The sequence below is a fragment of the Monodelphis domestica genome, chromosome 7 (genome assembly GCF_027887165.1).
Source record: "Monodelphis domestica isolate mMonDom1 chromosome 7, mMonDom1.pri, whole genome shotgun sequence".
Classification (NCBI taxonomy): Eukaryota; Metazoa; Chordata; class Mammalia; order Didelphimorphia; family Didelphidae; genus Monodelphis; species Monodelphis domestica.
Genome location: NC_077233.1, coordinates 97546775 through 97560958, shown reverse-complemented (window position 1 = coordinate 97560958; position 14184 = coordinate 97546775). Strand labels below are relative to the sequence as shown.

Here is a 14184-nt window from a genome sequence, read left to right as displayed (position 1 = left end):
GGTTCAGAAGGAGAGAGAGAAGTTGGGAGGAAATCTGGAGATAATCTAGTGATAGGATCATAAATTAAGAGCTTCAAGAGACCCTTGAAGAATATCTAGTCCAATGCTCTCATTTTAAAGGTGAGGAACTTGAGGCAGGAGAGTAACTTGTTCATTGCCAAACAGTTAAATGTGAGAGGGAGGATTTGTACAAGGTCTTTCTGGATCCACATCTAATACTCCATCCACAATGTCACACTGCTTAGAGAAGTGACTTGTACATAGTCTCTCTCTCTCTCTCTCTCTCTCTCTCTCTCTCTCTCTCTCTCTCTCTCTCTCTCTCTCTGTCTGTCTGTCTCTGCCTCTTCCTCTCTCTCTCCCCCTCTCTCTCTCTGTCTTTCTCTCTCTCCCCCTCTTCCTCTTTCTCTCTCCACCTTCCCCCCTCTCTCTCTCTGTCTCTGTCTCCCCTTCTCTCCCTCTCCCTGCCTCCCTCTTGTCCCCCTCTATATTTTATAGGTTTATAAGGGGGTTCTTTGGGATACAAAGTAAGATTCTTTCTGCCCCCAAAACTGGTGCTCTTGCCAGGATACCACTGTGAATGGCAGAATCCTATTTCACCATACAAACCACCCCATTTTCCCTTAGATACCAACATAAGGTATTGGCATTCCAAAGAATCTCATGCCTGGATCTTTGTTCTAGTACTCTGGTGGGGATGCTGGTGTAGTTCCCTTCACAGGGATTAGGATAATGGAGAATGTGCCTGTGACTCACCTTGAAGACCTTGTCCCGAAGCTGGTCAGAGAAGGATCTGTGCACCAGGAGGGCAAACAGTACTTCCACATTGTTTGGTTCTAGCAGGAAGGTGCAGAGGGGCTCCTGGACTGGTGAGCTCCGTAGCAGGTTCAAAAGCATGTCTAAAACTCCACATATCTAGAGTGTAGAGTCAAAAAGCCCAAAGGTTCTACCAGAATTCAGTAGAGGTAGGATCCCCCCCCCCCAAAATTCCTTCCAGTCCTCACATGTTCTGCTTTCCATCCTGGTCACTGCCAGCTCTCAAGCTACTTCTCCTTCCTTTGTGGAGCTCTTATCCATCCTCAACTCAACTCAAATGCCACTTCTTAGAGAAAGCCTTCCTTGATGACCTCCTTTTCTCCCCAGGATCTCCCATAGCAGGTTGTTTTGCCCTTCTCTTGCAAGTTTTCAAGAATCTAGGATTTTGTCACTGGGTCTTCCTCTAACTTGTTGCAAAGATGAGATTAACTCCCCCCTGACCATTTTTAGATTTAATCACCAGAAGCGTATACACCCCACTTACACTTGAGTGGGAGAGATCTGTGACCCACATGTGTGATAGTGAGTGATGAATCAGAATTGATTGACTTCCCCCTGGGCAGTCCTTAGCAAAGCTTTAGCTGTAATTGGTACATGTAAAATGTAAGGAAGTCAAAGGAAGTGACGAAAAGAAATGGTCTTTAAAAATGCCAAGAACTTCCTGTGAAGAGGTCTTTCGTCTTCAACTTGACCCAGAGGAGCTCTGGCTGAGGACCTCAAGACTGCTTCTATTTCCCTTAGAACTACCATGTGTGGTGAGTAAAAAAGGTTGATGCCTTTTCTGGATTTTCTGAAGAGACTAGCCTCAGGAGAGGCCTCCCCTCTTGAGAGAGGCTTCATGCATCCCCAGGTCCTCAGCTCAAGACTAAGGCCCCTCTGGCTAAGGTTTAATTAGCCCTGCTTGGGTTGAGCCAGGGGTTGGAGTAAAATACTTAGTGTGTAGGTTAGATATCTTACCCTATTCTCTCTCTGCTTTTCTTACTTTCATTCTATATTTTATAAATAAATTGCTAAAAAAATCATTTAGGAATTGATTAAATTCCTAGAGACCCTATTCTTAAATAATCTAGTCCAACCTTTTATATTAACCCCTACATTCTGGCCCTTAATACTCTAAGTTGTTGTGGTTTAAATCTCTAAAACCAGTGGGGGCAATTGGGTGACTCAGTGGATTAAGAGTTAGCCCTAGAGATCAGAGGTACTGGGTTCAAATCCAGTCTTAGACATTTCAGAGCTGTATGGCCCTAGGCAAATTACTTAACTCCTATTGCCTAGCCCTTACCTTCTGCTTTGGAACCAATACACAGTATTGATTCTAAGACAAAACATAAGAATTTAAAAATAAGAATGATTTTTTAAAAAATATCTATCTCCAGGCAACCAAGCATGTGCATTTAGAACAGTCCTTAGATTGCACATACAGTACACCCCCAGATCTGTTGGAAGCCTAAACCCTTATCTTCCATATTAGAATCAATATCATGTATCAGTTCCAAGGCACAAGAGCAGTAAGGGCTTGGCAATGGAGGTTAAGTGACTTTTCTAGGGTCACACAGCTAGGCAGTGTCTGCAGCTAGATTTGAACTAAGGACTTACCGTCTTTGGGTCTAACTCTCAATCCACTGAGTCATCTCACTGCCCATTCCTTCTTAATTACAAAGCTTTCATGTCACTGGCAGAGTCCTGGAGAACCCAGGGTCACGGCCAAGTCACGAAGAGGCCTTTCTCCTCTCTCAGACCAACCCCTCTATTTGCATGCTTGATCCTATCCCCTCTCCACTCCTCTGACAGTTTGTCCCATTAATTTTACTCCCTTCACTCTCATTTTCATTTTCTCCTTCTCTATTGACTCCTTCTTTGCTACTTACAAACATTCCCTAGACCCTCTGATCCTTAAAAAAGCTTTGTTTAGCTCTTTTACCCCCTGAGTCTGTCATTCTCTATGTTTATATCAGTCAGACTCCTAGGAAAAGGGTTCTATGCTCATTTCCTCCCATCCCATTCCTCAGGCTGTTTCCATGTAACTTCTGACCCTACTGCTGCTCTTTCTAAGGTAATCAATTATCTCACAAAGGTTAAATCCAATGACTTTCAGTCCTCATGCTCCTGGAACTCTCTGTGACTTTTGAGACAGTTGTTGAATTTGTTCAGTCATGTCCAACTCTTCATGACCCCGGTTGGACTTTTCTTGGCAGAAATACTGGAGTAATTTCACCATTTCCTTCTTTAGTTCATCTTACAGATAAGGAAACTGAGGCAAACAGGACTAAGTGACTTGTCCAGGGTCACATAACTAATAAGTGTCTAAAGCTGGATTTGAACTCAGTTCCTGACTCCAGGTTCAGTACTCTATCCACTGTGCCACCTAGCCTAGCTAGCCTCTGTCCCCCACCTTATTATTAGCTTTTGTGACAGTGCTCTTAGTTTTCTTCCTCTCTGTGTGACCACTCTTCCTCAGTCTCCTTTCTCTGATCATCTTCCTTGTCTTGCCCTCTAACTTTCGTGAATCTCCCAAGATTCTTTCCAGGGCCCTCTTCTTTCTCTACTTCCCCTCTCTTGGAGAGTTCTATCAGCTCCTATGGGTTCAAATATCATCTCTATGAAGACTTCCAAACCTATATGACCAGCCCTAATCTTTCCCTCAGGTTTTCCAGTATTAAATCTGCCTGGGTATCCAAGAGCATCCCAAAGTTAATGTGTCTAAATTAGAATTTATTGCCTTCCACCCCAAATTTCCCCATTCTACTGGGGACACCACCATCCTTTTAGTCACCTGGATCCTTGAATGAGAATCATCTTTGACTTGTCCTTCTCTTTCACTCCTCATGTCCTGTGACTTGCCAGATCTTGTCTATTTACCCTCCACAACATTTCTTCCATCTGGCCCCTTTCCTCTCCTCACAAGGCCACTACTTTAGTTCATACCCTCATCACAATACACCCTTTCTTAATTAGTCTTGTTGCTTCTAGACTCTGCCCTCTCCAATATACCTTTCTTTTCTTATTCCTTCCTTTCTCCCTCTGCCTCCCTCTCTGGCTGGCTGTCTTTGTCTGTCTATCTGTCTGTCTCTCTCCCTGCTTCTTTCTTTCAAAACCCTTTTATCTTAGAACTGATACTGTGTATTGGTTCTAAAGCAGAAGAGTGGTAAGGGATAGGCAATTGGGGTTAAGTGACTTGTTCAGGGTCACACAGCTATGAAGTGTCTGAGGCCAAACTTGAATCCAGGACCTCCCATCTCCTGACCTGGCCACCTGGCTGCCTCCCAATCTACCTTTCAAAAACCTGCCGAAGTTACCCAGGTGTGACAATTTCCTCCCGAAGCTGACAAGCAGTTCACAGGGTTATACACTCATGTACCTTTCAATGAGCTACCCAAACACACTACCCCCTCAGGCTGCTCCCAGCTGCCTATACCTGGCCTTCATCACTGGACCCAGCCAAGTAGTTGAGCACTGCTTGCATCTCCTCCGGGGAGAAGCTTCGGGCCAGGAACTCCTTGACCAGACTGAACAGGGAAGTCTGCACTGTTCTTAGATCATCCTCAGCAAGGGGTCGTTCCCTCTGTGGGCTGGGACACAGGGAAGAAAGAAGCAGAGGTGTGAAATGAACAAATGAAGACAGAGACACAGGGAAGGGAGGAAATAAGGAGGGAGGGAGAAAGGAAGAGAAAGAAAGAGAGGGAAGGAGAGAAAGAAGAGAGGAAAAGAGAGAGAGGGAGAGAGAAAAAGAAAGAGAGAACACAAGATAGAAAGAAGGAGAAGAAGAGAAAAAAGAAGATAAGAAGGAAAACATTTCCATTGTCACCCAGCCCTAATGACTGCCCCCTTACCTGTAGTGGGCACGCACTGAGTCAAGGATGTACTGGACTCCATATTTCTTTCGAACCTTCTGTCTGTGTTCCTTGATGATGCTGGACAGGTACTGAATGTGACCTGCCTCAGAGGCAGAGAGAGCTATTTATTTCCTGTACATACTTCCTGTCTCTCAGTCAGACCAGGGCAAGAACTATTTACCCTCCTCTGACAGGAAGCTCCTTGAGGGTAGAGCTGAAGATAGGTGAGTCAAATTTTCTCTCTGGGCCCTATCAGCCCAGTAGTTCCTCAAGAGGAGAAGCATGGCTCCTTTCTTCTTCCTAGCTCTCTCTTTCCTAGCATTCAGGCCAGGGAAGGCAAATGCCAATTATGAGAGAGGCATAGGAAGGGCATTTTTGCAAAGGGGGATCCCTGATCCCTGATCTCACCTTGGGAATCTTCCATACTCCTAAGATCTTGCCCTGCCTGTCCCAGGAGAGTGAGACCTCCTTCCTCCATGCTCTCAGGGGAGTAGGGGAAGGTATGAGGGGCCCAGCCTCACCCAGACGGACAGCAAAGTCACTGTGACTCCAGAGATTAAAGTTGAAAAGCAGGTGTTGGTAAAGCAGGTGCAGAAGGGGCCCATTGCCCTCAGAGGCTACCTGCTCCATGAGCATCTGGGCAGCCATCAGGACATTCATATCCATGCAGTGGCTAGGGACCTGAGGAAAGGAAGCCCATGTACATTAAGTTGAATTTCCCTAGATCACACAGGTCTGGAGTAACCAAGAGTTAGGGTCTGAACTTGGGTCTTCTGATTCCAAAGCCAATGTTTTTCTTTTATTTTTTTTCTTCCCTCTTTGTCTCTCTTTTGTTCTTTCCTTAACTTTTATTAGAATCAACACTAAGTACCAGTTCTAAGGCAAAAGAGTGGTAAGGACCAGGCAATGGGGGTTAAATGACTTGCCCAAGGTCACACAGATAGGAAGTGTCTAAGGCCAGATTTAAACCTAGGATCTCCCATCTCCAGGCCTGGCACTCTATCCATTGAACCACCCAGTTGTCCCTGTCAGTGCTCTTTACACTGGACTGCACTGCTTCTCCTTAGAAATCTTAGTGCATGTAGGAACTTCCCTAGAACATCTAGTCCAGGAGTTCTTAACCTGAAAGCTGTGACCTTTAAAAAAAATTACTATTGCACCATAAGAAATCGAGAACAGAACAAGTTCAGAAAAGCCTGGAAAGACTTCTATGAACTGATACAAAGTGAAGTAAGTAGAACACTGTATACAGTAACAGAAACACTGTCTGATAATCAACTATAAGGACTAAACTATTATCAGGACTGCAAGTCTCCCAGATAACTACCACAAGGAACTCATGGTGGGAAGGCTATCTATAGCCAAAGAAGGAACTCTTGGAGTCTGAAGCAGATCAAAGCATTCCATTTTTCACTTTATTTTCTTCATGAGTTTTTTCTTGTCTGTATGGTATATGTCTTCTAGCACAGCATGAGGAATTTGGAAATATGCATTGCATGACAGCACTGGTATAATCTATATCAGACTACTTATCATTTCAGGGAGGAGGGAGAGAATCTGAATCCCAAAATGTCAGATAACAGTGTTAAAAACTGTTTTTACTTGTAACTGGAAAAAAAAATTTTAAGTTAATTTAAAAAACAACAACCTGTGGGACCTTGGCCAAGTAATTTACATGATCCTTTTTGACTTTACAGTTTGTTAACTGTAAAAAAAGGGTTGACCAGAATGACCACAGAAACTCTAAATTCTGTAATGAACTTATAATGAACATAGTAATTATAATCTTTTCTATTTACAGGGTGCTTTAGTTTAGAAGTTACTACCCCATCTGACAGATGAGAAAACTGCAGCGCAGAAATGGAAAATGATATAATCATCAAATCATGAACTTCCAAACTATGACATGGCCTGGTGTTGTGACTTCAAAGCCAGTATATTCACAACATCCAAACTGGAAATTAGTGAATGAGTTGCTAAGTCCCAGCTCAGAGTATGAGCTGAGCCACAAACAAAGGTTAGAAGAAGCAGATCTCACCTACATGTACACATTTCCTCTTGTTTCCCCCCCACCCCACTCCATTCCCCTTCTGAGGGAGCCCAGATTTCTATCCCGATAGTCGCTCACCTTCTGTAGTAATGCCCCAATGATAGCTGGTCCATGGCACTGCATCAAGCTCTCCTGGTTCACTAGGTGTCCACGCAGAAAGTTCTTCATCATGAGCAAAAAGGCAGCTACACCATTCCGTTCTACTCGGCCCTCTTGGATGGAGGGGAGGTGAAGAGGAAGGGGAAGTCAGAGGGAGGGAAGGCAGAGAGGGCAGCAGGATGGGGCTGGTGATGGGATCTGGGGGAGGTGATATGGTAGGCAAGGGGGAGGGGAAGAGTCACATGGGGATGGAGGAGGAGAACCTATCACTGAGGGGTACCATCCTGGACCTCAGGAAGTCCCAGCTTGGGGGAGAGGGTTGGCACAGAGAATGGAGAAGCTGTTGAGCCTTGTCAGAGTACCACAGAATGTCAGAACTGTAAGGGAACTTAGAGATCATCTAATCTAAATGTCCTAATCAGAAAACTGAGGATCAGAAAATTAAGTGACTCGCTCAAGGTCACAAAGTTAATATGTACCATTCTTTTAATTGATTTGGTATTGGAAGGGATCTCATTAACCATTTAATCCAGGGGTTCTTAACGTAGGGTCTGTGAACTTGGGGTTTTTTAATTGTTATTAAAATATAAAATCACCTTATCTTGTCTTAGAATTGATTCTAAGTATTGGTTCCAAGGCAAAAGAGCAGTAAGAACTAGGCAATTGGGGTTAAGTGACTTGTCCAGGGTCACATAGCTAGGAAGTGTCTGATACCAGATTTGAACCCAGGATCTCCAGTGTCCATGTTTAACTCTCTTATCTACTGAGTCCCACTAGCTGCTCCAGTGAACTAAAAATCTAACTGACTGGTTTCCTTTATAACTCTAAATATGTTTTTTTTTATTTTTAAAATGATTCCGAGAGTAGGTTTATAGGTGTTCCCACGTTGCCAAAAGGATCTAAGACCCAAAAAATGTTAAGAGCTTTTGATCTAGTCCAACACCTTCATTTTACAGTTGAAGAGACTGAGGCCTGTAGAGGGGAGGTAACTTTTTGTAGAACCCATGAATAGCAAGAGCTGGGATTCAAACTCAGGTCTTTTGAATCCAAAATCTCTTCACTTCATCATAATTCTTCCAGTGTAATCCTTGACTCATGGGATTTGGAGTTGGAAGAAGTCTTAGAAACCATCTAGTCCATTCCTTCATTTATAGAGGAGTAGGCTGAAGTGGGGAGATGGGGGAGGGTTAGAAAAGCTCCCAAAGACAGAAAGGGTTCTTGAGAGAAGCCAGACCAGGTACAGGAGAGCAAGGCACCCTCCAAGGAAGGTCTCAAGCTCTGCAGAAAAAAAGGAAAGGCTTACCTGAAGACTTACCCAGGGGAATAAGCAGACCCTGGGCATTGTGGGAAGAAGTCAGCTCTGGCCCCACTAGGTCATGGGTTTCAGCTTGTCCCTCAGCTTCTTGTGGCTGGGAACCCACCTGTTCTAGGAGGGGCAACAGCACTCCCATCCCTCCCACGCAGTTCACCACATCCTAGGGAATTAAAGGGTAAGGGTCAGGAAGGCAGGCTTATGAGGGTCACAGACAATGCCCCGGGCTCATTTGGAACCCTGAGCTCCAAGGTCTGTTTGGGCTCTTCATCTCCCTCCTTCCTTTTACTTTCTCAATATGATTTCATCTTTCAAGGCCCCTTTAGGCAAGGTTCTCTAACACTCTTGGCTCACAAAGGTCACCCCATGCCCGCTGTTCTCCTGACAGTTAGTCTCGATCACACAGGCTGATGTTTCATTACACAATGCTTCACACTGACTCCTGTATTCAGAGTGGAGTCTAGCCTCTCAGAAACTCCTTGGGACCACAGAATGGAAAACCAGGATGCATCCACGAGATTAAATGAACAGGATGGAATGAAATAGGACAAGATAGAAAGCAATGGGACAGAACATAACAGAAAAGAATATAAAATAAAATTGATTTAAAAAACAGAAAAGTATTGAAGGAAGCCTCTGACTAGTCTATGACTGCTCTGCTGTCTCCTTTGAACCTGGCCTTCAGACCGAGAGCAGCCATCACCTCCTTCCCCGTGATCCTGCCTACTTTCACTGGTATTGGAGGTATCTCAGCTATCTTGGGCACATTCCAGGAACCAGGAATCATAAGGCCACTATCACTCCATGAGCCTCAGGATCTGGCTATCTCCTCTCCCTTCATCCCACCCACAGCCTGTCCTTGATGATAATAACAGCAGCTGAACTCACATACCTTCACATCCCAGTTCACCACTTTGTGGCCTGTCAAGCGCCCATCCAGCCCGTGACTAGGAGACAGGTCCAGGCAGATCTTATTCTTACAGGCCTGAGTGAAAGGAAGAACGTGAATGGGGCCACCAGGGCCTGGGGATCTCCAGCCCCCACTGACCTTACCCAGGAGGAGAGAAGGGAAGAGAGGGAAAGTGATACCCATAACCCTTATGACTCCACCCCACTACCTGGGACTTCTTTTCTCCCAAGGGTTAGAACAAATTTGGGGGTAGGGAGAAAAACTCAGGGCCTATTGATATGCTCTCCCTTGGAAGCCAGGAAGAGAGACTGGAAATCACCCTGGAGCACATAGGAGGCAGGAGGATTAAAAGGCAGGATCTGAGGCTGGAGAGCTCAGAATGGCTGAGTTCTGTTTGGGCCAAAGCCCCTACTATATGGAATCAAACTCACATCCTATTCTACCCTCAGGCTCTGTCCTGGGTATAAGAATAGGGGCTTTAGAGGGAAACCTGATAGTGGGGAGAAAGAAGTGAGGAATAAATGGAGGATACATACAAATGAGGATAGAGGAATATAGATGTGGAAATGTAGAAATGGGGGAAGGGATAAAAGCTTCTAGGGGGTATGAAAAGGAGTAATAAGGCCATATAATAAATGAGAGAAGAAAGATGGAAGTGGTAGGTACATGGTAAAGGGTGGAGGTGAAAGAAAGGGATGGATCAAGGTAAAAAGTAAAAGGGAAGAGCAGATGGGATGGAGGATGGAAATAGGGATAACTGTAGGGAATGAGGATGATGGGAGGTGATAGGAAACTAAAATGGAGGTGAGGATGGAAGATCTGGGAAGTTGACTGAGAATAAGGGATGGAAAAAGGAAGAGTTTCAAGGCTGAGGACAAAAGGAAAGGACGAAAGGAAAGGACGAAAGGAAAAAATTACGAAAGACAGAAACAGTAGGAGGAGGAGTAGAAGAGAAGGGAGGATGAGGAGAAAGATGGTTGATGGGATGTGGCAGGGCTAGAACCTGGGGTGTATAGTGGAGAAGCATCTTATTGCTGAGTTCCTGCAGTTCCCCCTCCGGTTTGAAGGGAGATGTCTCATTGGGCCCTGGAGAAGGGAAAAAAGTATCAGGTCTTTGCCCATCCTCAGTCATCCCCCAAGGAAGAAAAGGATGGGCCGGTATCAGGTTAGCCTGGGCCCAATTTCCCACCCGATTTCACACATCTGGGATCCCTTCACCACTGTGATGGCTTTTTCTTTTAAGCCTCCCTGGCCCTAGCTGTGGATCTGATTCCTATTTTTCCTGATCATCTGTCTTGCTCTACCCAGAGCCACCTCTGCCATGAAATGGAGTGTGCTAAGGGACCGGGTTCAAGGCAGAGAGTGGTGCTGTTGGAGGGGGTGGGGTGGGGCACAATTTTTAATGTGACTTTTTATGAATGCACATAATTTTAGTAGCAGAACCCCTATATAAAGGACCTTAAGGGATTAAAGTCACTTTTGTTACGGTAAAGCTCAAAGCCTTCTGATAGGCAGCTCATAACATGTATGTGTGAGTGTTGTGTGCATATGTACAAGTAATTTTCACTTTGCCTGGGAGGGAGGGGGCCATGCCTTGCCTTCCAGCTTTGTCAAAGTTTCCCTGACTGCTCCAAGCCTCAGTGAGCTCTCCCTGCCATAAGTTCCTACAACATTGTCCAAGGATGACAATTTGCCAAATTAGGACATGAATCTAACATGTCTGACTATGTCATTCCCTTCAAGAACCATCAGTGACTCCCTATTTCCCAGAGGTTAAAGCATGTCCACAATCTGTTACTAGAAAGTCTTATTTCCTTCTACTTCCTTTCATGCTTCTGCCAAAAAACTATTAGCTGCTCTCCAATTCCATCACGCTTTCTCCCATCTCCATGCATTTATATAAGTCATCAGCCCCCATGTTTAAAACATGAGTTCAAATCTGGCCTCAGACACTTCCTGGCTGTGTGACCCTGGGCAAGTCATTTAACCCCAACTTATCCCACTTAAGCCCAGCCCTTATCTCTCTTCTGCCTTAGAACAATACTTAGTATCAATTCTAAGACAAAAGGGAAGAATTTAAAACAAAAAAAAAATAAACTTCTCAGCTAAATGACATTGACAATTTTTTTCTCTATTCTTGGCATTTAAAGCACCTTACAATCTATCCTATCTTTCTAGCTTCATTCCACATTATTTCCCTCCAGGTACCCTATTGCCTGGCCAAACGTGTCTTATTCTTTCTCGGGTAGAGCCCCCATCTCTTGTTTCTGTGCCTTTTCCTCTGCCTGGAACCCACTCCTTCCTCACCTCTGCTGCTTAGAAATCCTCATTTCCTTCAACTCGGCTCAAGCAATACCTCTTTGAGGAAGTTTTGTTTGCCTTGGGGAGAAGCCTTGGCCCCTCCAAATCACCTTGCAGCTCTTGTGTGCCACCTCCCATTGGACTGTAAGCTCCCAAGGGGCGGCAGGGACTTTTAAAAAAAGCCTCTATGTTCCCAGTACCCAGACAAGTCGGTGGCTCCTAGGAGGCACTCAGATGCTTTCTGCTTGACACAAATACTGTTATTATTCATAAACAGAGTAACAGCAGACAGCAAATAGTAACAGTTCTCATTTGTCCAGCTCTTTAAGTTTTACAAAGTACTTTCTTAGTGATAACTTTGTGAGGCGGGAGGGTGAGCCTTCTCCCCTTAAGTGATCCATCACTGGATTTAGATAAGTAGAGGACACATTTATGAAGCACTTCAGGTATGCCAGGCTCTGTGCTAAGCTGCAAAAAGACTTTTATAGAGTCCAACCCCCTCGTTTTATTATGACGAGGAAACCCTTGCTGAGTGATGGAGAACAACTCATTTAAGGTTACATAGACAAGAGATAATAACAATCTCCATTGCTAAAGTGTATCCTTTTCCACCCCCAATGGCTGGAGGCTGCTTGCTTTCTCTTCATCCTCACTTGCTGAAATCATGCTTTTCCTTAAAATCCTAGCTGCAGGGTCACCTCCTCTATGAAGCCTTCCTTGATCTCCCCAAGTAAAAGTCCTGTAGCAGTTTGTCTGGCTCAATTCTTTGCTCCCATTACAAGCAATCTTTAGGAGACAAGAACGTGTCTTCCCTTGCTATAGTGTTAGTGCCTGACCTTTTCACGATGATATACACATCATGCCTTTTCTTCCCCACTAGACTAGGAGCTCTCTGAAGGTAAGAATTGTGCTTCATTTATCTCTATAACCTTCCCTCCGCTTCCTTTTCCATTCCCATTCCATTCTATGACATCCAGCATACAGACCAGGCTTGACAAGTTTTCTTTGTTTTGAACCCTCATCTTCCATGTTATAATCAATACTGTGTATTGGTTCCAAGGCAGAAGAGTGGTAAGGACTAGGCAATGGGGGTTAAGTGACTTGCCCAGGGACACACAGCTGGGAAGTGTCAGAGGCCAAATTTGAACCCAGGACCTTTGGTCTCCAGACTTAGATCTCTATCTACTGAGCCACCTAGCTACTTTCCCTCCTCCCCCCTAATAGGGTTTTTTATTGAATGTGGGATATAAGAAACGTTTTTCAATCAATCAGGCTCCAGGGCTCTAGCCTCTGACTTACTTTGCCATGATCTAATTGAATAGCTTGGGCTTTTTGGTCCCCAGCCTGGGGAATGGTATGGACAAGACTATCCCTCATCCTCAGCCCAAGAAGGAGGAAGCCCTTAGTGTTTGAAGGCTATAAAGGGCCCCTTATCTTCAACTCCCTCTCCCTCTTACCACCCTCCTGGGGCATGAGAATTACCTACCCAAGGTAAACAGGGTTCTGATGTGTGCTGGCTGCAGGACTTCATGGAAGATGACAACAGAGCCCAGCTGGCCCTCCAGGGAGGTAGGACTGCCCCACTCGGTGTCCTGGCTCCCAGCCAGGGTGGTGCTCACTCCACCCTCTCTTGAGGAGCCTGCCACATTTGCACTGGGCCCCCAGGATGAGCCTGACATGCTGGCAGGGAAGGACTGAGATCGAGAGAGGGATGGGTGGGCAGAAAATGGCAGCTGTTGTGGGTAAGCTGGACCAGGGAAGATGGGTGGACCTGTGGTGGTCGTTGTGGTTCGATTGCCAGCCAAGCCAATGCAACAGGAAGAGAAGGACTATGAAAAAAGACAGACAAAACAAGAAGAAAAAAAAGCGAGGATATCAGAGATGGGTGGGAGCTAGGGTTTCTACTGTATAAACCCTACCCCACCCCCTTAGTAATTAGGAATCTTGTGCCTTTGAAATACATTTCCCAGGAGCCCACTGACTTCCTGTTGTTATGTGCTGACTTAGACAAGGAAATAAATTGGGTAGTCTTCTGTGGCTAGGGTTCTTTCCTTCCTGGGTCCTGATTTTGGTGGAGTGGGCTGTTTGAGCAGGTAGATTAGCCATGGGCACATGGTTTTATTTAATTACTTCTAGTGATTATTAATAAATCTTATAAAATATAATATTTGAAATTATTGTATATTAATTTTAATTTTTACACCACCACCCCCCCCAGCTCAAAATCAAAGGATCACAGGCTTTAGAACTGAAAAAGGACTCTCTAATCCAACCCCCTCATTTTATAAGAGGAAACAGGCCCACAGAATGGAAGTGACTTGCTCAGGGTCACATAGGCAATGAGTGACAGAGCTAGAATTTGAGCTCCTGTTCTTTGATTCCAAATTCAGTACTTTCCCCCCACTATATCAAAGTGACCAGCAAAAGAAATAAAAGAGAAATTTGGGAAGAAAAAAAAGTTTTTGCCTTCAGATTTTGGTTTTTAAAATTTAGAAATACAGATTAAAAAAAAAAATATATATATATATATATACATATATAATCTCCTATGCCTACATACAGAAACCTTTTGGGGCCTTTCAGTTTTTATTTTTATTATCAAAATGGCTTTAGACTTGAAAAAGAGACTTTAGCATTATTATATGTACATTTCAAATTTCCTCACAAAACCTTTGATTTTCTAAATTTCTGGAAATCTACTAGACTTTTAAGGCCTGTGTCTTGCCTAAATCATGTGTCATCCCCCAAACCCAACCCACTGAGTCTCCTGCTGCTTAGCATAGTCCTATGCACACAACAATTGGTAAATAAATGTCTGCTGAAATAAAATGAATGACTAGATCTCTGGATCTCTCACCTTCTCTTT

At 44.5% G+C, this 14184-nt stretch overlaps 1 protein-coding gene across 7 annotated transcripts in view; it reads right to left on the bottom strand.

Moving 5' to 3' along the window:
- The window catches only part of NBEAL2 (neurobeachin like 2), a 151083-nt gene that overhangs the window by 37238 nt on the left and 99661 nt on the right, over positions 1-14184 (bottom strand). For 6 of the 7 annotated variants that reach the window (XM_056805190.1, XM_007499727.3, XM_007499730.3 and 3 more), the window contains 9 exons: positions 12805-13147; positions 10021-10103; positions 9000-9092; positions 8099-8270; positions 6775-6908; positions 5168-5327; positions 4644-4746; positions 4229-4382; positions 754-912 (listed from right to left, as the gene is read on the bottom strand). In XM_056805190.1, the coding sequence (XP_056661168.1) occupies positions 754-912; positions 4229-4382; positions 4644-4746; positions 5168-5327; positions 6775-6908; positions 8099-8270; positions 9000-9092; positions 10021-10103; positions 12805-13147 (1401 nt within the window). The remainder of the gene's footprint in view (positions 1-753; positions 913-4228; positions 4383-4643; positions 4747-5167; positions 5328-6774; positions 6909-8098; positions 8271-8999; positions 9093-10020; positions 10104-12804; positions 13148-14184) is intronic. The other variant, XM_056805188.1, reaches the window with a different exon arrangement.